Raw genomic sequence first — 22,695 nt, 5'->3', positions numbered from 1 at the left:
TAGTCCATGGTGCCAGTCCCAGCTGGATGAAATTAATTGAGCGGCCCATTGGAGGCGGGGTTTCCTTTCGGTCCGTTGTGTGCTCACAGACAACGATATTCACGGTGACCATGTCTCCTCCTTCCCCAGGCTCCACACAGCCCAGAGAGCCATCAAACAGACCCAGGTGACTGTGCAGAAGATCGGGAAGGAGATTGAGGAAAAGCTGAGGACAACAACAACGTGCACGGAGCGGGTGAGCGCGCTCCACCACTAGGCAGCAGAGTTCAAGCTCTGCAGAAACTTCTCTAGAGTGTGTAGGCTGATTGTTCGCTCATTTTAAGCGGCCGCAGTTTTTGTTTTATCAGCTTATGCAATTGTAGAAATATGCCGATGCTTCCGGTTTCGAGAAAATGGATGAAGACGAGACGCAGTCTGCGAATTTGTGTTCTCGAAGAAGGTTCTCCAGCCAATGGCAATTGCTTCTATCAGCAATAAAAAGGCCCATTTGGGTTCCACACAAACAGCAAACTTTTTTGAGACTCAAGAGTCCGCATCACTCCAGTTCCATGGTGTAATTGTAACTTAAAGCAACGTCATGTGTGATTACACACTCTGGGCAGTCATGGCATCCTTTTAGTTTGGACGGCTCAGCTGAAAGGTGGAGACAGCGTTTGACGCTTTGACTTAAACCCACTGTGTCTCCTTCTCCTGTCATACATTCTTGGGATGGGGATCTGCAGCAAGAGCAAGAGAGCATATTCAACATTTTTGGAATTGGCAGCCGCACAGCTGTGAAAACGCAGCGCTGATCCCATGGTGGACGTGGTGTTTATTGTAAACATTCACTTCAAAAGCAGCGCGTCCCTCGGCTGTTCCAAAAGCCCCAAGGCAGTGACACTTTGCTGTTTTTCATCCGACAGGTAGACTGGCCTTTTGCAGCTGGAATGTGTTAGTGTCCATGGTTAGAGACGAGGTGTGTGTGTGTGTGTGTGTGTGTGTGTTCCTTCTTACCGATGCAGACCTAAAGGTTCAGACAGCTGTCACATCTGTCGCTTTTCATCATGGTCTCATCGTCTTTTGATAGGGTTCTTTTTTTGTATTTTCTTTTTGTTCCTCTCCGGACCTTCACCCTACCTATTAAGGTGGCTCCACTATAGCCTTCTTGCAAAAAACCATTGAGGCTCCAACTGCCCCCCCCTCACACACACACAGAGGATCCTTTTCAAAAATCTCCTCTGATATTTCCCCCTCATTGAAACATTCCTTTGGGGAAAAAAAAGGAACCTTTTCAGCTCACATCGGCTAATAAATCACATAATCCTCGTCCTCCAGCACTCTGTCCAGGGACAACCCCCGGCAGGAGTGAGTGGAGCATTGTGTGGCTCTTCTGAGGGTTCCCCTCTTGGCCTTTTTAGGGAGCTCAGCACTATCCTTCTGTGCGCGTTATAGTGAGCGCGGATCAAAGTAGAGGCCACCAACCCAAAGCACATGGCCCTCTCACCCACGCTGCCATTAATCTGCTGGTTTATATCATTGTATTTACTCAGCTGACCCCAGTGCTGTTTGATGTTCAGAAAGAGTCAGACAGGCCTTGCTGGTCGGTTACAGTCTCTCTCTCTCTCACACACACACTGACCCACTTGTCAACTGTGTCGCTCAATGAAAGTGTAGGAGGCTGGCGGTTCGTGCCAAAGCTGGCGGCGGTTAACATGCAGGCTTCAGGGAGAGATAGAGGCTCTATCAGTCTCCCCTGTTTTTTTCACTGCAAAGCCCTGAGAAGGCTTCAAAACAAAGCATATCTGTGTTTTCCTCTGATCCACGACACGATCACTATCTGAAGTGTGTGATGCCGCAGCCCATGCTTGCAAGCTACAGGGGGAATATCTGTTAACCTGCCAGAAAGGGCTCTCCCTACCAACTCTTCATTTCTGCATTTCTTTTTTTAAATCTTCACCAACGTTTTCTGATCATCCGTAAATGTCGCTCTTAAATTGTGTCTACAGGTTTCCTTATCTGCTCATCTTCGTCTACTGTATATATCAACAACATCCATCAGTGTGTGCATCCCTACTGCTGCTCCTCAGTAGATGGTGAGCCCACTGCAGGCTCCCTCTAAACCTTTCCCCATGTGACACTGATCTCAGGGCTCAGTGAGATGTTTTCTAATGTCAATTCCAATTTGCTGATACCAATTTGATAGCTGTGTTAAAGGTTTAGTAAGAAGTGCCCAGAACCATGGCACAGGCAAATGTGTTGATGTGCACACACTGGAGACAACAATAACAATACATTTACTGAATTGTAAATCATAAATTGCAACCTGCACCAAGTTTAAAAATGAACAGAAGGGAGCCCACAAGTTCAGTCAAGGTGCATTAGATCAACGTTGCGTGGGAGCAAAGCTTGTTTTTGGAGGAGCTTCTAGGAATTTGGGGGTCATTATGAGGGGTAATAAACACTCAAATCGCTTTGCCGGCACACTAAATATTTTCCTTTTTCTCTGGTTTCTCTCCCGTTTGGCTTGGAGCAGAAGAAGGAGCGAGAGTGCATGCAGCTGCGCATTGGCGTGCTGCGGAGTGAACTGCAGCGACAGAGGAAGGCCCTTAGCAGGGAGATGGACCTGCGGCAGAAGGACCGAATGCAGCTTCAAAAGAAAGGTGCACATACTTAAAGTGGCATTCAGGGTGCATGTTGATTCATGTAGTTTCAGGGAACACAGAGATAAGAAAGAGAATGCTGCAAGACTGAAGAGTGGAACTTCTTGATTAGGTCTTGTGACAAAAACACTAGATTAAGAGAAAGTGAAGACTTTTTTAGGCACGTTATAACATCTGATCCTGTCCCTTTCACAATGTAATGTTACATTGCCGCTGCACAATAATCCTGATTCCTGGCTGCTGCTTACAGCGTTCTCCCTCAATACTGGATATATTTTTACAAATCGTTGTCCACATTAGTCCCACAAAACACAAAAACATGAGGTGAAAAATTACTTAAGTTCTGAATGATCTGTTAATATCCCCTTCAGCAAATTTGACCAAAACCTGCTAATTATCAATGGTGTAAACAAAAATAACCGACAATGTTGCTATGACACAGTTTGTAAACATATCTATATTAAATAAAGTTCAGATCTAAGAATATTTAGATATGATGAAGATATTTCAACATTTTCTACATTAAATCAAACAAATGAGTTTTTCATCATGTCAATGTAAAGAGTTATGGAAAAGGCTAGTTAAAGATGATGCTATGAAGACAAATTCTGATATCTTTAAATTTAAGGATATTAAATGACACACGTTAAATGTTCTCCTGTTACTTTTTTGTCCCTTTCAACATATGATCTTGTTGTACAGGAAACTCTGATTTAGACCCCCCCAGGGAAGGTGTCGGAGGCATCTGACCGCAGCAGGTAGAGCGTGTGAGCCACACTCCCTGCTCACTGGAGTACAGTGGAGCGCGTTGTCACAGACAGGAAATGTCTGTCAGAGGATGGGAGTCACTCAACACACATGCTCATAACGTACAGTAAATAGAGCCCTTCCTGTGGTTGCTGTAGCCTGTGCCAGGCCGCTAGAGCAGGAGTGTCATTTATTTAACACCGCGAGCTCCGTGGCACATGAACTTTCAGCTTTCTTTTCTAAACTTACGCTGCCGCTGTTTCATATTTAGTTATGTGTTCCTCATGGTGCTCATAAAAATTCCACCAACACCGACTGCTTTATACAGTGAGCCCGTTTATGGCTTTACCGCATGAGAGGGGTCTTTTTTTATCAAACCACAATAATAATAATAAGAGCAGAAGTTCATTCGGACCAGCAGCTTCAGCCTGGTTGTCGTAAGTTGGACATTGAAACTGTTCCTGTGCAGCTTTTTAAACTGCATTGTACTCACTGACTACGTTACAACATCAGCTGATGTTTGTCTTAAAGTTGTTTAGGTGCTCTCTAAAGCAATGCTAAGGGAAACGCTTCAAAGCTTTGAGTTGCCATTGGTTAGAATCCAATGAGGTGGGTGTGGCTGTTGGTGCTGTCCTAGGTTCTGAGAGACAGCCAAAATTGATAGTCCAGTGGTCTCAACAGGGCCAGGTATTGGGTAGGTTGGCATTGACTGCAGTCTAATTACGTATTCAATCCTTAATAGGCCTACATATAAACACATTTGGTTTTATTTGTTTTGTATTTAATGTGGTTATTTGCACATTTTGTTACCATTTTGGGGAAAAATTCAATCTGTCTTTGAATGATATCAGCAAATCAAATGGATTCATGAGAAATAATTTACGCTCAACTTTATGTTGCAGTCCTGTCTGAACATGGCGCAGGTCTGTGCTATCAAGCGTAACAACACAACTGCAGAGTGTTTGAACAAAAGCACCAAAGGTTTTGTGGTAGCTGTGTCCGACCGTTTCTCACCGAAGCTTGTAAACTTACCAAAGAGGGTATACAGCCCTGATTGGAACCTTGTGTCATCACCTAGATCTTTGGCCAAAATCTTCAAAGCCACCAATCTTGGATTGGTAATGGCATGCATTCAGACATTACACACCCAAACAAGAGAAGCACACTTGGGGTGCAGCACAAGTTTCATTTTTGCTACCATATAAAAGAAAATAATGTAAAAGTCTGTTAATCCTCTACCTCTCTACCTGTCAACACTGTGCCCACAGCCAAAGGAACTCGCTGCGCTCCTTCTCAGCAGCTCGTTGATGGCTTTTTTCCCCCCTGACTGGACAAGTGCTTATTAAGAAACAGAAGAAAAAGTCCTTCAGTGGGTTAAAAAAGAGAGAGGTATTTTTGGTTAAATTGAAATTCTCTAGCTGAATAGGTCTCGCAAAAAATATATATTTTTTTCCCAGACTTGTAACTCCAAAGCTAAAAGCCATGTGCTGCCGAGCTCCGCTGTACTTCAAGCTTGTTGTTTAACTTTACTAATCAGCCCTGCATCAGGTAGAATAGGTAGGACAGGTAGGATGCTCCTAATGCAGCAGCTGGTTTTGTCTAATTTAGATTGCAGCACAACTTGTTTGCTTCATCTGATTTGATCTCTTTATTCAGTGTTTATTTATTCATTCGTTTTTCTTCAATTTTAGCTTAAAGTACTTTCATAAACTTGGAAAAAAAGATGAAGTCCCATTTAATCCCTCAAATTTCTCCTCAGACAAGCTGGCGGAGCTTGTCTAATGTTGATCCAGTTAGAAGTGTTTCATTTGTTGATTTTTCACGCATTCCAGCACTTATTAGGTATAGGTTTCTTTTGTGCGTTATGCTCATGCATGACCTAGTCACGTTGTCGAGCATCTTGGTTGGTACCTGGCTCTGTGGTCTTCCTGTCCCCCACACAGTCCTGGGGCCACTTAGCGAGCAGCTCTTATCAACCGGGGAAAACCGACCTCTTAAAACAAGTGCGCCAGAAAACCCAGACATACAGTTGGGGGGCTGTAGGTGCAGAACGTCGACCTGTGAATGCGAATAAAGGTGAAAATTGGACGTCTACACACACCTTTTGTTGTCGTAATGTAACCCCTACACTGTTTTTGCAGACTTGCTGATCTATTCTGTGCTCATCTCTCAGTCTTGCAGGGTGTGCATAATACAGCACGGTGTCTTGATGACAGCTTAATGACTAGCTGCTCAGTTCAGTGCTGGTTTACCCAAATGGAAATCTTAGCAGGAGTGTAGACTTTAATAAAGCTCTTGTTTTCCAGTTATCCTGCATACTCCACAGTCCACGACATTCACACAACCCACAGCAGAGGAGATATCCGCATGACCATTTATTATTTTGCAACAGCTATTCATTTAAAATAAAATGCTTTCTCTTCCCTATCCAGAATGAGTGGGCTTCGTTTTGGTTGGTGGAGTGGGGGTCACACTCTAGTCACAATTTCCTCCAGTCTAATTTCTCCTCCCTCCACCCTGAGCAGATTAAATAAATCAGGTCTGCGAGCGGCGTTTACTGTGCTTGGTAACGGTAGTTATTCTCACGCTCTGTGACGCAGCCGAGGCTGCCGACCAATAAAAGTCAGCGGTCAGGTCTCTGGAGTGCGAGGGGCAGAGTCTCTGCCCAGGTTCGGTGTGAGGAGGTATTTGTCACCTCGGAGAAAGGGGTCTCATGTTGAAGCCATCATCATTAGGGCTCTTTTTAGCGGTAGATTTACACGTTTTACAGTGAAACAGGCGTTTCCAGTCAACCTTTTATCCTCAAGGATTAAAAGGTTGACTAGAACGGGTGTCGCACGCTGCCTAATGACTCTGTGACGTTATTCTACACCCCCTCACCCCCTCCCATTTACATCCGACTGGCTCTCCAGCTCACAGCCAAGGGTTTCCTTCATGTAGCGGGCCGAGCTGTGTTTGTCTCTCCTGATGGATTGTTCTTCAGCTGGAAACAAAGGCATAACTCTTCACCGTTGCTTTGGAGCGGTCAATAATGTCGCCACAGCTGCTGAAATTTTTCCCCAGACACTTGTTGAGTTTTATTCCTTTGAAACGCTCTTCATCTCATTTCATTTGTTGTGGTTCTTGGTGGTTCTGTTTTGAGTTTATGTTGTTTTTCCCCTATATTTCTTTAGTTTTTTCTTAATAAGGATGGCGCATAGGGAAGCTGAACAGCACAACCCTTTTTAATAAACTGTAAGATCATCAACTGCTAATGTGATCCAGATTATATGCGCTTATTCAGATTCTTGTGGGGTTTTCTCATCAACATTTGGCTGTTCCAACTATGACGATTACTGTGCCTCAATGGCTTCAGCACCTGTATTTTGTATTAATATTTTTGACACAGATTCTTCTCTTCTATCTCTGGCCTCAAGTAACTGATTAGATTTTTGGTAATTTCTTTTGAGCTTTTTGCACCTTTTGCATTGCACTAAACAGCACTTGTACTCTGGATTCAAGGCGGTATTTTCCTGCCAGTTTAAGTGAATCCGGTGTGGCTGCTCTTTATGTGATAACTTTTAGTGTCTTTTGGGACTCCTCAGCTGGTCCAGGAACACTCGGGTCAGGCCAGTTTGAGAAAACCGGATTAAGGTTACATTAGATTACATTTAGCTGATGCTCTTATCCAAAGCGACTTGCATTGCATTACAACCCATGTGTTACATTTTTGCCTGGGGAGCAATTAGGGGTTAGGTGTCTTCCTCAGGGACACTTCGACATGGGGCAGCCTGGATTCGAACCACCAACATTGCGGCTCCCAGCGCATCACACTACGCCATGCGCCACCATTGACACGGATTGAACAGATGAAAGCCGCTCTGCTTGGTACAGGCCCAGGCTTTCTGTGTCAAAATATGTTTTCATGTCATCCCTGTCTGATCTCTGTCTGACAATATCTGTTTTCCACTCTAATCTGATGTGGATAGGATTGAGCACCTTTTTTTTATTTTCGCCCTCTCTCGGTCTCTGTCAAGGTATCTCTTCTTAAACCCTCATGTGGTCTTTGTGAGCATCTTGGATGTGAAAAGTATGCAATTTTAAAATCATGTCCTGTGATTCTGCTGATGTGATGTGATCCTCTCATTCTCTCCAAAAGCTGGTTCTGCCAGCTGCTCATGCCTCTTTTTGATAGTTGATTCCCAGAACTCTAACACAGTTTAATGGTTTGAATAGAGGAATCCTACATTTGCTAGCTTGAAAACATGATTTGAAACTTCTATGATTCCTCTTTGCCATCTTTTTGAAAGGGGTCAATTACATCATCATTGACTGGGCTACAGAAAACAAGGAAGTCTAATGTTTGCATTAACAGAAGCTTCATTACTGATTTCATTACAGCTCTGCGCTCCAAAGATAAGTAAACAGTGAGATTGCTACCTGTAATAATGTTGTCTAACGGAAATGAGAGTGCTTGGTTGGAATATATGATGAAACACTGAAGAATCACAGAATATCTCACCATTTATTGCTGCTGTTTTTCTGCTTTCAATGCACTTTTGGCCTCTTTTTTTGCTCAGTTTTAAGCAGAAGCAGTTTTAGAATTTCTTCCTTTTTATTATCCGTAAAAGAGTAATGTACTAACGGACCATTCGGTAGAGCAGCAAACAACTGTTTCCTTGTAAATAGAGTGGGCTAATGTCTATAGTCAGCCTCCCCCCTGTTGTTATCAAAGTTCCTCTGATTTGTTGACGTAGCCGCCTGGCCACACATGCATTTTAGTGCACGTGAGTCTGTCTGTTGGCTCGCTCATGGCCCCCGCTCTGCACTGCACTCGTGTACAGTTACAGAGGATAACAAGCTTCCTGTAAGGGCGCCTGGCTTTGAAGCTAGTGGTCAACTGGTAGATTTACAACTTATGATGACATTGGCTCCAAAAATAAAAAAAAGATATCATTTTATTAAATTCTTAATGGTGTTAACCCACGGTGTTGTGGCAGAAAGATGGTGCTTACCTGGACTCCCCTCAAGGAAGCATCGGTTGCTTGTTTGTGCCGTTAGCGTCATTCGCTGCTAGCCGCATTCTTAGCGGTCGCAGTAGACATCCGCTCAATTTTGTATTTTTTTTTTTTTTTTAAATCCAACTAACTTTCTTGTCAAAACTAGCCACCCACAATGCAACACGATGGCCCCCGCCTTTCCCCTTGTCGTTGAAAGCGAGGCCAGCCACCTCTGGGAGAAACCTCATTACCGATGTTTATATTCACAGTCTGAGCATAAAGCATATGTGATTTTTGGCATTAAGAGCTTCGCTCTGTGGCTCTGCTCTCTCTTCGCCACCATTTCACGTGATCTATCACATATTACACCTGACGGTCAGACTCTGAGACCCTTTAGTTCCCAATTAGGACAATCCAAATATTTTAATGATTATCACACGCCGTTGTTCATAGGCTTTTCCCATTTTCAGCTTCAAGCAGTCGATGGCAAACTAAAAAAAACATGCTTCTGCTTATTGTGGAGTTTCTGTGAAACACGTAGCTGTCATGTGGTTTTTACTCTGAATCTCAGTGCGCCTGTTTTCTATCGTATGTAGTAATTGCTGCCCGTAAATCCCATCCTATTGAAGGCTGGTTGAATACAGATTGGAGAATAGTTGTGTTACCACCCTTTAACTTACACTTTGCTTCTATCTGGTTCTATGCTACGCTAAGGCATTGTGAGTTTGCCAACACTGCATTGCAGTCTCACAACTTCCACAAGCTGAATTGTCACTGCCCCTTATCCATCAGATTTAATTTATTTGCCCAGCTCTGTATTTAGACAGTCTGACAAATCCTGTAATTTGCATACATGTGTTGTTTGGTTTTTATGTGCTGTCAAAAGGAAATGGTTTTGGCTGTTTAATCTTTTTTCAGTTTATCAGTGGATGACAGCCAACCAAACACAAGCCCACCTGGCTGTTCAGATGTAGCAGAACACACACAAGCACCTATTAATTTACTCCATTGGATGTTTTTCTTTGTCTCTTTCAGAGGAAGCATTCTCTGCTCAGCATGAGGGCCTGAAGGAGGAGAAGGAGTCCTTAACCAAGCAGCAGAAGGAATGCACTGCCAAGAGGTATGTGTGAACCTGTAATCAGCTACTGCTTTATGTCTGCACAAAACTTTTTAAACGCGCTTATACCTGTCAGTCATTGCCCAGATGCACCAATGTGTTGCCCCATCCCACTGGATTGTGATGGAGCCCTGCTCGCCTGTTCCGACGAGCTCTTTAAAAAAACAAGGCGACGTTTTCGCGGCTGGCACTGCCTATTTATTTGTTCTTGGCAGAGTTTGCACATTGTGTTTTAAAGGCCTGTTGGCCCGTGTTCGCCTTGGGCTGCGGCGGACGTGTTCTCCGGGTGCCGGTCCTGGATAGAGCTTGTGTTTGTGTGAGAGGTACCTGGCACTCGCAGAAGGTAAACCAGAGCCCCAGGAGGGGCAGCAGGGGCCAAGAGACCCAGCAAACAGGAAATTAACACCGACACTCGTGCATCTGCCTAACATCCATTCTTTGGAAATATTTGTGTCGATGCTTTTCAAAGGCTTTGCTGGGAAAAGGTTATGCTTAGCATGCACACTTTTTTATGCCTTTCCACATTCCTGATTAATATTTTTCACCTGCTGTTGAACAGCTTATCTTACAAAATCTGGGCTCGAAGGCTTCAACATCAATTTACATAAACAGGAATTCCATTCTACTTTTTTGATGATTCTACATTGTTGACAACAAAGCTGTGTCAAAATCTGCAGGAGATCATTAGATGTAAGCGGCTTCCTGGCCAAATAAAGGCGCCAACGGCTGACATCAGCAAGTGGCTTTGGGTATTTGATAATGATATAGTTATTAGGAGGGGGTTATGACTTGTTTTGTTTTTTCAATGCACGAATACCTGATTGCTACTCGGTAGCGGCCAATACAAAAGTCAGCTATTGGAATAATTGTGGAGAAGAAGATGAAGGCATTTCTATTTTTCAGTGCATCTCTGTTGTGACCTTGAGTAGGGCCCCACTGACCAGTTATAGGCAGCACAGTAAACAAAATCTTTTTTTGTAGCAGAACATTGCTGGTCTGGTCACCAACAATGCAAGAACTCCCGTCAGACAATGTACCGTATTAAATACAGTTACTGTGTTACCTACAGATCTGAGGTGTAAACAAAGTTTGACTTATGCTAATAACAAGGTATTATTTTTCTTTTGCGAGGTCTCTGAAGAATCAGCTTTGACAAACAAGCCTCCTTTAACACAGTTATGCAGTATATATCAGCCCCTTTCTTTTTTTCATAACCAATCCTTTGTTTTCACCAACATGAATTCGCTCCATGCCTCACAGCGGGTCCCTGTGGAACAGTGACGAGCCTAAAGGCATCACCTCCAGCTACGGTCCTTCCTCTTCCGTATCGTCTGTCCTCTTCCTTTGCCTCTCCTTTCCCAATGTCCTCCAGTCGTTACTCTGTAAGCTCATGGTTGTGTCTGATGTTCGTTTCCCCCAGAGAGCAGTTTCTCAAGTCCAACGCCCAGCTCACCTTCCGCTGTCGTCAGCTCCTCTCCGAGCTCTCCTACATCTACCCCATCGACGTGGTGAGTCAAACCGGACAGTTCCCTGCTGCACAACACATTGTTGACGTGCAAAGAATGATCTGCTTACCGTATGGAGGCTTTAATCAAGCTGAATTTGTACAAATTGGTTCCAGAGGAATATATAAATTCCTAGTGTTATTTCAATTGAGTGATCACCTGACTCTTCTGTTTAACGTAATAAACATTACAGTCACTAAGTTTGGCACCCAAACCAAACATTTCCTATGCTGACACCAGCGCACAATGATGAAAAGATTGAAAGCAAGTGTCTCTGTTTTTCACACAAGGTTTTCATCGTCTTGAACACAAAACCTTTTATTTAAAATTGCAGGCCAATCAGTCGGATTATGTCATCTGCGAAGTGAAGCTGCCAAACTCTGAGGACTTTCAAGGTAATCGATCACGTGCTTGCTTGTGTGTTGTGTGTATTCAGGGTTACATGAGGATATGATGTGGTAAGGGTTGCCGAACAAATGGTAACGATTGAGGTTATATCTAAATGTTTGATGAAGAGAACCCCATCTGAAGGCCGATTATCTCATTCATACACCATTGATGAGATCAGAACATTGGCAACTATAAGTGGAAATTTGGCATCACAGTGTTTCCCCTAAGTTTACAACCTTGCTGGGGTGAACGGACCGGCCGACAGGGGGGCGCGCCGCCCCTCTTGTTCAATGGTAGGGGAAACACTGCATCACTGTGCTACGGTATTACTTTACTGTGTACCAGTGATTATAAAATGATGACAGTCATGCAGTGTGCCATTTCAATGCATAAAAGACATGACACCATAATTGTATTATCAATAGATTTACTAGTACTGAACTTTTTAGACCGCTCGTTGCCTCAGATTTGGTGTATTTGATGAGCCGGTAATGATAGAGCGCTTGTATAATCACTTTACTGTAGCAAAGACCATCTTTGAATCAAATTTAACCGGCATGCACCCAGCGCTATTTATGCTTGTCATTCTTTTTTTCACCTGCTGACAATATGTACACTTCCATCCATCTGTTATGTTTACTGTCGAATCTGCAAAAAATTGTACAAATATTGCTTCAAAGCTTCCGTGCCTGGCTGAGGAGGAAAGGCTGACTAAAGCAGAATGTGATAAAGTGAATAAATGATGATGTACATGGATATTTGACTTAAACGTCCACGGAGGTTGTCCCTCTACTGAAGAGTTGAAAAATAGCTACAGTAATTTACGTCAGTCATATTTACTTTGAGATTCCATTGGGGCTGTTTCATTTGAGTCATCTTCTTGGGGATCTTCTTCTGCAATGGTATAATGAACAGACCTATAATATTCTCATAACGATGAATATAGCATCCCCTTTTATTTACTTTTGCCTAATTTCTCAGTTGTCCTACATTTTCATGCAACTCTTGCTGCAGTTTTTATTTTGCGTCAATTAATTTACGAATCATTGGTAGATTTTTGGATAGTGTTTCTTTCACCCGTAGTTCCAACAAAGAAGAGTGAGAAGGCCTCATTCAGTTCAGCCCACCACAGACTCAGTCTTTTCACAAGATGCTTTTGTATCAGGGACATACACAGTGAAATATCAGTGATTCTGAAAACAACTAAGGAAAGCTTTGCCACAACGTGGTTTCATCCACAACCCTGTTGTAATAATCTCATTGCGGTGTGCTAGAGGGAGGTTCACGCGCCCTGATTAACGGGGTCTCTTGTCTCACACTCACAAGAACACAAAAGCAATTGTCCCGTCAATATTCCCCAGGACCCCTCCCTCACAGCTGAAGAGACTCGGCGGGTCTCTGGACTCCCATAACTCAAAACAATCCCACTCTTGATCTCCTTTTGCCCCCCACCTGTCACGGCGTATTTCAACGGCACAGCGCCGTCAGCCCACTTTGTTTGCAGCCATCGCTGGGTACCATGAGGTTGAGGCCTGCGTCTGCTCCTGCCTCGCGGCCCTGTGCAGGTTGGACCCCAGGCAATGAGCAAAGCATCCGGGCCTTACAGAAACTACCATTATGACCATTCCATTTTTTTTTGTTTTGTTATTTTTTCACGTACGGCAGCTCCACACTGGCGTAAATATGTCGCAAATATCGACCCATACTAATACAGAGGATGGATCTGACACCATCCAGGCAGCCATTAGTATTCACCCTCTAACATTACTGCTGGGAAATCTTGCAAAGGACATTGCAACTAAAAGGTGGAGACTCTTTTAAAAAATATTTTTTTTTAGAAAGACAGTCTCGAGAAGCATGCGTTTTTAACCCTCTTCATTTAACCCCCTGCTCTGATTTGTGTGAGGTCTGCCCTGGAAAAAGCCTGATCGTGTCTGGAACCGCCCACAGGAGGAGGATGTTCCCCATTAGAGACCAGGGTCAGGGTTAGTTAGAGTCTTAATCCCACTGGGGGTCAAAGTGGAGCACAGCATCACTGTTTTACACTTAACTAAGCTGCCCTTGTCGGCTCAGCCTGACGAGAAACCAGCCGTCTGTACTCGCAGACTAAGGGGACCTTTACTTGACCTGTTGGGGTGCAGCACAATCATCCAAAAGCACCAGAGGACAACAAGCTGTTAACTTGACATGCTTTTAAAAAATATTTTCGGTGCTGTGGACAAGAAAATATGCGAGGAAAACAAAGTGACACTCTGTGTGAAAAGAGGTTTGAACCATGCAGAGCCCTCACTATGGCCACAGTCCAGTTTTTCTGCGCATTAAGATGAAAACCACTGTGATTTTGAGCCTTTGCCTCTAGCAGTGTCCTGCCGCTGTTGGAGAATGTGAAACAACTTAATGTGTTGTCTTGAAACCATTCTTCCTACTTAAAGCAGGATAGTTTTCCGTCCAGTTTTCCACTCAAACAGTTACCCGGGGCTAAGAGGGAATAGTAATACGTGATCCTTTTGCTTTTCAAGCACGTATCTAAATGATGTTGAGAATCCCACTGCAACCAATGTTTTGTTTTTAGGGTACTTTGTGGGCCGTGCCAAATCTTATATCGCTTTCAAAACACCATCCCACATGAATGCCACGGCTCCTCTTCCCGCGGATACTCTGTCGCCAAATTATCTTTGGTGGGATGTTTGTTTGTACATCTTTTTTCCAATCCTCAGGATGTGGACACGTTGTATGTAAACGCTGTTTTTCCATGCGAGACATCCTTGAAGCCGTTAGTGTGATAAAATTCCTTTTTGGGTTTTATTTAAATGCTGCTGTTTTGAATTAAATCTGCATTGGGGGCTGCGTCAGGGGCTTTGGTAGGTTGATGCAGGTCACCTTTTAAAGAGCATTTTGTGCTTTGTGTAGCGGCACTCTGATCGTATGTGATTGTCTCTTTTGTTCTGTCCTCTGCAGCAAAGGATGATGGGAGCCTGGCGGTCGCCCTGGGTTACACGTCGCACCTGGTCCTGATGATCTCGTGCTTCCTGCAGATCCCTCTTCGGTACCCGGTGATCCACAAGGGTTCGCGCTCCTCCATCAAGGACACCATCACTGACCGACTCACTGAGAAGGAGAGAGAGTAAGTGAGCTCCAGGCTTGGATATCTAATCTTAACACGAATATATTATGTCCAAGCATTTCTTGTACCAATGGATTGATCTAAATTTCTAGAAAATTTGCCCAATGATATTCAAGGTCAAGGTCACTCTCACCTTACCTCCATCCCGTTCCTATGAAGACGATTGACTCAGAAACGTTGTGTGACGTTTTTCTGCGAAGTGTCCATATGGTTTTTACGCGTTAACACCAAGTGTTCATATTAGTTGAATGCATTAAAGGGATAGTCAAGGTGTTCAAAGTGGGATTGTACATTGTTCACAATATTAAAGCCAGGTGTCAACCTCCATTTGACTAGTGAACCACTGTGGAAGTAGGGGAACCCCAAGGCTTTTCTCTAGATTTATGACCTCCGTAAACAAGAAGTTATGGTCTCAACTGCTACTTTAACATCTTCAATACAGCATGACGATAATTTAGTAAATGATGCTCTATTCATGGTCAACCACACTATAAAGCAGAGTATGCTTTTGTTTGGGTTATCTGACTGACCGGTTGCTGTAGAGACGTATCTGGTGTCTCTGGTAACGTCTATTCACTGATGTCATAAAGCCAAGTTGGCAACGGCCGTCATCCAAGATGGTGATGGCCAAACTGAGACCTTAAGTCCACAAACATCCCTACCTTAAAACATCTGCACTATTCCTTAATGAGAGCCGGTAGTATATTGAGGCTGAAGTTTTGCTCTCTGTCAGCCTTGTGTGGACTGTAGGATTTGCAACATGAGTGCTGACCTTCAGGTGAAGCAATGCAAATAAGCCCTTTCAAACAGTGTTGTATTCCACTTGAAGACCTTGGGTGATGTTCCATAATCCTGTCTCTCTGCTATTGTTAGGTTGAATTTATTTGCGGTGAGTCAACAAACAAGTTATTTGTTTGAGAAAAAAAAGAAACACTTCTTCAACATGCTGTCACGTAAACAGGGGTATTGTCGGAAATTGGCTGTTTATACAAACATGTAAAGGGCTTTAACAGACTATGGCTGCACCCAGTGGTTTTAGTAGCAGCTGTAGTTCTTGTTGGATTTGGAGAGAAACAAAAAACATTTAGGGTTAGGGCCCGATTGCCATTCCATTGGGATGCACTGGCAGCCTGATGTTAACTTTTACCTGTCAACAATTAGGACCGCAACACGAGCACCTAGTTTTTTCAGTTGTATCAGCAGGATAAGGACTGACTGTAGGTCAACTCTGACAGTACAGATGATGGTCATGCTGATGATTTATTTATATTCTTTATATTTTTATGATCTTGAAGAATGTGACAAAAGCTGCATAGCTTATGTTTCTATCATAGACGTTAACAATTAACTTTATTAAAACAGCAGATAAAATAAAACCAAAACTACAGATTCGCGTTTTCTATTCTATATTCTTTACTGTCACATTAAACGGGTGTGGGACTGCAAAATATATTTATATTTCAAAATATAAGAGGACTGAAAACTTAGATATGTTTGGGCAACCAAAAGCTGCATAGTGTTTTAATAGTTGACGTAGTTGAATACAACTTTAAGAGCAACACTTTTAGCTTGCCTAGTGCTGCCAGATTCCAATACCTGAGTTATTGGAGTCAATAAATTGCCAGCCTTGTTTTACTGTTATTCTCTGTGAGTCTCCATATTTCAAATGAAAGAGGATCATAAATTCAGATATTAAATACAGAGTGTTGCGCTGAGTATTTTCTAACTGTTTTGATCCGTGGATATTAAATGTATTTATGCATTAAAAAATACCTTTTAGCAGACTCTCTATGGAGTATGTTGAATATTCCACGAATTCCATGTTTCACAAATGTATACGGACACTAAAAAAACAATGAATATTGTAATGAAGCGACTGATTTACTAACTCTAAAACATTAACTTGGCTTAGTTTACTTTTAATTTGTTTACTAGACAGATAGTTGGCGCAGAACAAAGGTAACTGGAGGTGAAAGAAAAGGGGAATCCCACTTAGTTTCTATGAGAATAAGATTTTATTTACCCAACATTTCAGTAAAAATCATCACCAAGGTGTAATCTGTTGAGCCGAGTCCATGCATTCTTGCATTGGTGAGACTTTCCACTAGTTGCCGATACCATCACTTAATAGGATGTTGATTGAAGTAACCCTAAACAAGTCCTCACTTGCGTGCTGGATAATCTTTAAATGCATATTGAAGGGTGCTAAAATGATTTTTTCTTAAAATGATCTTCAATTCGAAATCATCCTATTTGATTTTGTTGTAATTCTGTCCGGCACTGCTTGTGTGTAGCGACTGTTTTTTTTTTTCCAAAGATTTGTACCATACAGGAAATTCTCTACCATAACATTCTGAGTTACCCCTAAAAATCTGGTTTTGAATTCTCTCCGGGAGATGAAAGCCGTGAAATGGAAAAGGTTATAATTAGATATTTTAGCTGGTACTCATTTCCAACTGAAACAGTCATGTTTGAAATATACTTTCAACTTTTGTTAACTGTTAACAAGAAAGTACATATGGTCAAACCGACAGTACATGCTGAATGTTTATTTTTTGTCATTATCACTGATTTGTGATCACACTGCTCATTGATTTTTTTTTTTTTAGTAAGTTATCAGTCTAAGTATGAAAGCATCAAAACCCAATACTTACAGAATTTTTATATTGCCAGCCTTTTATGTACTGCTACTCTCAGGCTGTATATTTCAGATTAAAGAGGATCATAAATTCAGATATTGAATATGGAGTGTTGCAGTGAGTATTTTCTAACTGCTTTCATCCTACCTCATGCATGGTAGCTTCCGTGGATACAAATGTATTTGTGCCCTAAAAGAATACCTTTGATGAATCTGGCTTTCTCTGCAGTCTCTCTATGGAGCATGTTCGAGTGAATATTAAAGGCAACTGTGCATTGCCGTGGACACATGCAGCCACTTATTCTGTAAGCCTCCATGGCAACGGCTAACTATCAACATCTTGAATCCTGCCACTTCTGGCTCAGACACGTCCTGCACACTCACCGTTGTACAGAGGTAGTGTCCAATGGTCCACAAAAATCCCTAATTAAACATCTGGCTTTTTGTTGTTATTCCTCGTTATCATCTGCTCCTAAATTTGCTGTCATCCGCTGAGCAACAACTAATAAATAAAACCATAAACGCTTACTTCACCTGCCTTTGTTTGACCTACATGCTAACGTTTTTTTTTTTCCGCAGGCCGGTCAATTTATGATCAGATATTGGCCACGTTTAAAAAATATTGTGAAACCCAAACCCCCAATTTCAGTACTGAAGCTTGCCGTGTGAACGTTGCCTAGGAGAGAGGTGTGACCTGATACAGTACTTGTCTATCTATACATGCATTTGTAACTCGTCTGGGTCAGAGATGTCCTGGCTAAACTAAGATACAGTGGCTGCAGTAACGCGAGAGGTCTATCAGCCCAGGACCAGGTGACTCCAGTATCCTGTTTTCCATTAGTGGCTGGTAGCTGCGCTGCATCACTCTCTATAAGACTCCAGGTGTGTGCAGGGGCTTCCGTATTCTATGTCATCTATTGGACCGCTTACCTCTTAATTTGATAACTTATTAGTAAACCTAAATGGTGACTGTTTGAAATGAAGAGGCAATCATTTTTTGCTACTGCCTACTTCTCCGGTATAGTTCCATTTGACTGCCCTTGAACAGCGGGTGCTGTAGCTGTTTTTTTTTGCCTACTGTAACTAGTTCCTTGCTCTGAATTTATAAAAAAGCCTAGCTGAGACTGCAAATTTCAGTCACACCCTGTGGATGTAACCTCTTTGCTTCCTCCAAAGCACAGTCATGTTTGGTGAACTATTCCGGATTGATAATTATATGTTACTGTAGGGAGCAAGAAATTATAAACAGAAAATCCAACCTCTTCTTGGGCTTTGACAGGGTGGTTTGTCATGGATTGTACAGGGACTGCAATTACAGTGAGTGTAATAACAGTATTATTTGTTTAATTTATGGTCTTGTAACTATGCATCAAGTCGGGATGAAAAAACACGCGATATGCTTAGGTATGCACATTGACATTCCACACGTGCAGGACCACCTTCAATGAGTTTGAGAGGGGGTGAGATGGGAGGACGATGAGGCAGTGTTACTCATTGTCAGCTGTGTGGGTAGATGTAGTGTCTCTGTGAGTAGTCCAGGTTCGGTCAAAGCTGCAAGGGGAGAATAACAATGATTAGCCTTTACATTATGCCCAATATTCTTCTTTTGCGGCACACTGCCTTGTTGAATATTTCAGTCCTTTTTGATGTGTTCTCATGGAACAACATTGTACACATGTCCTGTTTATCATTCAATGGTCATTGACTTAATAATATATCTGTATATATATCTATATATATAGATAGATAGATACAATTATTATCTTGCAAAAAATTCTTATTTAATTGTGCGTTCTCTTACTTAGCAACCGTCTGGTTATGTTTATACAGTCCTCCCACTGGAAACTACTACTTTTAGAAAAAGCGAAAAGATTGTGGTTTGAGATAAAATAACTCGAAAAGCAGTAACAGTTAAGTACAAAACTTGTCGAATAGATTAAAGGTGACTTGTGGTTTGACGCGGGACAGGAACTGCGGTCTCCTGAGTGAAAGTGTATTGCTTTTTGGAATCCACCCCGACCTTGTGCAGCATGTCACTCTCTACACTTCTTGGTTCATGACAACAAAGCCTTTTTGTGAGATACACACAAACTAGAATGATTACCTTTGGGGAGTTAAGCTGTGAACAGCCTGCCAACTACGGGCTCTCCCTGCTCCTGCTTAATGACTTCTTATCTCTGGCCCATGAAGGCGCACAGGGATGAATCATGAATGAGTACCGACACTTTTGCGTCCACATGTGTCGCACTTAAAAGAAAACAGCCGGGAGAAAGTGTTTGAGAAAGCGAGCCATTATCAGGCACCGCGGCGATGGCGTGGCCGCCCCTCTCCGTGTGGGTGATTATGTCATGACAACAGCTGGAGGGGCTCTCTGGGAGTCGCATTCCTCGTCCTGCCGTGCAGGATATTTACTCCCGGCAGATGAAAAAATAAACCCGTCGGCCGCGTGGCTGTTGAACAGACACGACAGTCCAGCTTCGCCCTTAGGTGTCCCTGAGTGGGCCCGAATGTGCCAGCAAACTTGCACCCCCTTCTTCACATGTTTATGACCCCTGAGGTCCCGGGGGGGCCTGCAGACTCGCAGCAAAATGACGTGTGGGAGACGGGAAGCAAGCAGCCAAGCTCTAGAAGTCTACCAAAAAGGGGCGATTAAAGTGTCGGAAAGGGGCAGCCAGCGGTGATAAGTGACGTGGCTCACGATCGGATTAGCAAGCAGCCGGTCAATTATAATGGCGCGCACAAAAGGAACTGTGTGGCGGTTTGGTTACACGTGGCGCTGTAATAAGTCCTTAAAGTACGGCTCAGCATCCCCTTGTCTGTTGCTCTGCTGCAGCATCAGGCGTGGAGCTGGATTTCTCCCAACATGAAGCTGCTTGGTCTGATGGCTCTGAGCAAGAAAATAATCGTTATATACCAAGCATAGGATTCGGACTGTTGAGAATATGAAGAGCACAGCAAAATAATTCAAGGCATGTGTTTATCTGAACTTTGTACCCCTCCAAAGTTTGAAACTAAGGTGTGGAATATGAATACCCCCCCCCCCCCCCACACACACACTCCCAATTCAAGAAGTTCTCTGGACTTGATGACATGTTGAGCCCACATTTTGTCCTGTGGAGAGACCGGTTCCAGTGTTTCTGATTGCATGGGGGGGAGAAGGAGGGAGATGCGATCCAGATGCCCAGTGTCTGATTGAGACCAGAGCACGGCCATTAAAAAGCAAGCGCTGCCTTGTACATGTACATCAGGTTGCTTTGTTCCTTATCACAGCTAAAGGTAACAAAAGATACTCGTAGGATTTACACATCAGTGCAGGGTTCAAGCGCAAAATACATTGTTGGTGGAGGTGGTGGATGTGAACGCCTAGGAAGTGGTGGGCAGATGACAAGAACCTGTGCGCTCCAAGACAGGAGGTTATTGTTTTGAGGCCTCAGCAGTTTCATGTCTCTGAACATGGTCCATGTGCAAAAGGTAATATTATTTTAAACCATGGACTGTATACAAGAAGTGGATGTGGTCATGGTGACCACAGACTGCGAATCTGCAGCTTTTCTGCTACCAGTGAAATGAGGTGAACATATTTGTAATGCAGAGCAGCAACGTAAACTCAAGTTTACAATGTTTACCGAGGAAATAAGTCAAGAGAAGTAGAGCCATTTCCTCATAGACTTCAGTAGAACCAGACTTCTTCTTGCAGAAGGTGGTAAGTAGATGTTAAGTAGAGCAAATGTGTAAGGCCCTTCTCCATTGGTTTCACTTTTCAGAACTGGAGGTTGCCGAATGAAAATCAAAAATGATTATTTCCACACCAAAAATACTTGGTCAGAGTATTTCAATTATTTCTCTAAGGATGTAATAAGAATTTGAAAAATAATTTAGGAAACCCAAGCGGGACTTCATCAACTCCTAGTAGGTATCGAGCCGTACAGAGAGGGCCTTGCAGGGGGGTATTAACATATCCGTCTGCTGCAACGGCAATGTTGTACAATGGGGGTCAATGGGATTTGATATTTTGGCACCTCACCAACATTCTCCGTCTTTGAATATTTATTGACTGTCCTTGTCTGCATCGTCATTTTATTTACCAAGTTCACAGAATTTAACTCCATTTGGAGTTCAAGTAACCATATTTAAATGAATATTGCACTCATTACCTAATGAGAATGATTTATTGTTCTATAGGAGGCGTGTCTGTCACAATAGAATAACTCATTCTTTAAGCAATGTGATGTGCACATCTTGGAGTAGTTCATAGATAAAAGAGACTATCAACTTGGCAGCCATGAGGGTGGATCAAATTCCAACGACTTGTTCATTACTTAGGTCTAAATGTCAACTCCAAAGGCAACCCTGGGAATAGGATGTTTACTTGTCTTCTGAGGTTTTATGCCAAACCACCCCAGGACAATAGCATGCGTTCAATGTTTAGGACCGCTCTGGCGCGGAGGAGTCTTCACAAGCCCTCCATCTGAAATCCCTGTTGCTACACAGCTTATTGGAGCTGTGTAGCAGCGGCGGTTGTCTATAGTTCATTAAATAGATAACAACCAGCACATCTGCACTGAATGGCTTCCTGAAGGATGCGGAGAATGTCTAATGACCGTGTGTTCTTCTTCATGCGCTGAGGGGAAAATGCAAACGTACCTGTTTTTCTTTCAGTCTTATGTCTTTTTAGCCTTGCTAGTGTTGCATATGTCCACCACTTAATCCAGATATGCAACAACAATACGATGTATTCAGACATTCATAGTAGCCCTGAGGATAAACCCCTGTCATGACATTTAAGTCAACATGTTAAGGATGACCTTTTAATGATTATGTAAAATGTATCATTCACTCTAAAAACAGAAGTTAAAATAATGCTAAATAGGTGGTTTTTTAACCATTCTGCCTCGCTAGTATCATTATCCGCATGCCTCCGAATGCCTATGGCAGTATGTAGCTCACACTGTGCTGCAGTACAGTCCCACATTGCAGCTTGCACGACTGTAGACTCTTAATTAGTGCAGCTATGATCATGAAAATTTGTGTTGACTAGAAACTGCCGCGGGGTCGGAATATTATTCCTAAACCCGTGTGATAATCTTTTGATTTGAGATCAGACGTTGTGTCATGTATTTTTTTTTTTAAGGCTGCGTTTTGGATAAAGTGATGGTCCGCTAAGTTTTTGGAGAGAGACGGTGATGCGTTCTGTCTGGCTGCTGGTCAAATGGAGCTCCTCTCCTCCCTCTCTGCTTGCAATTTAAAACAATGTACAAAAACAAACTGTAAATAAAATGGGAGCCCCGGGGTCAGCAGACCCCTGGATATTCTTAAGAGCTGTGTTGAAAACCCAGTATGACAGAGCGAGCAACCGCCACATCACTCAGGAGGCCTTTAATAGTCCGCGTTCCAGCGTGGTCCTAAGTGCAGCCGCGGTCATTAAAACGACATTCACCGACAGATGCTCAGTCTAATCATTTCTCAGATATTGAGAATTACAGCTCACTGTGATTTATATAGTAACCGCTGCCATTAGAGCTTTGACAGTTGCAAGGCAGGTGTGTTTTTTTATTT

At 42.9% G+C, this 22,695-nt stretch overlaps 1 protein-coding gene across 1 annotated transcript in view; it reads left to right on the top strand.

The window, feature by feature from the left end:
- uvrag (UV radiation resistance associated gene) overlaps nt 1-22,695 on the top strand; it is a 72,246-nt gene that overhangs the window by 11,130 nt on the left and 38,421 nt on the right. The window contains exons 7-12 of the mRNA XM_037467575.2: nt 130-235; nt 2,513-2,639; nt 9,401-9,485; nt 10,903-10,990; nt 11,322-11,382; nt 14,336-14,501. Coding sequence (XP_037323472.1) covers nt 130-235; nt 2,513-2,639; nt 9,401-9,485; nt 10,903-10,990; nt 11,322-11,382; nt 14,336-14,501 — 633 coding nt within the window. The remainder of the gene's footprint in view (nt 1-129; nt 236-2,512; nt 2,640-9,400; nt 9,486-10,902; nt 10,991-11,321; nt 11,383-14,335; nt 14,502-22,695) is intronic.

Source organism: Pungitius pungitius, chromosome 16 (genome assembly GCF_949316345.1).
Source record: "Pungitius pungitius chromosome 16, fPunPun2.1, whole genome shotgun sequence".
Classification (NCBI taxonomy): domain Eukaryota; kingdom Metazoa; phylum Chordata; class Actinopteri; order Perciformes; family Gasterosteidae; genus Pungitius; species Pungitius pungitius.
Note: the sequence above shows the minus strand (reverse complement) of the source record. Positions and strands in the feature narration are given on the sequence as shown.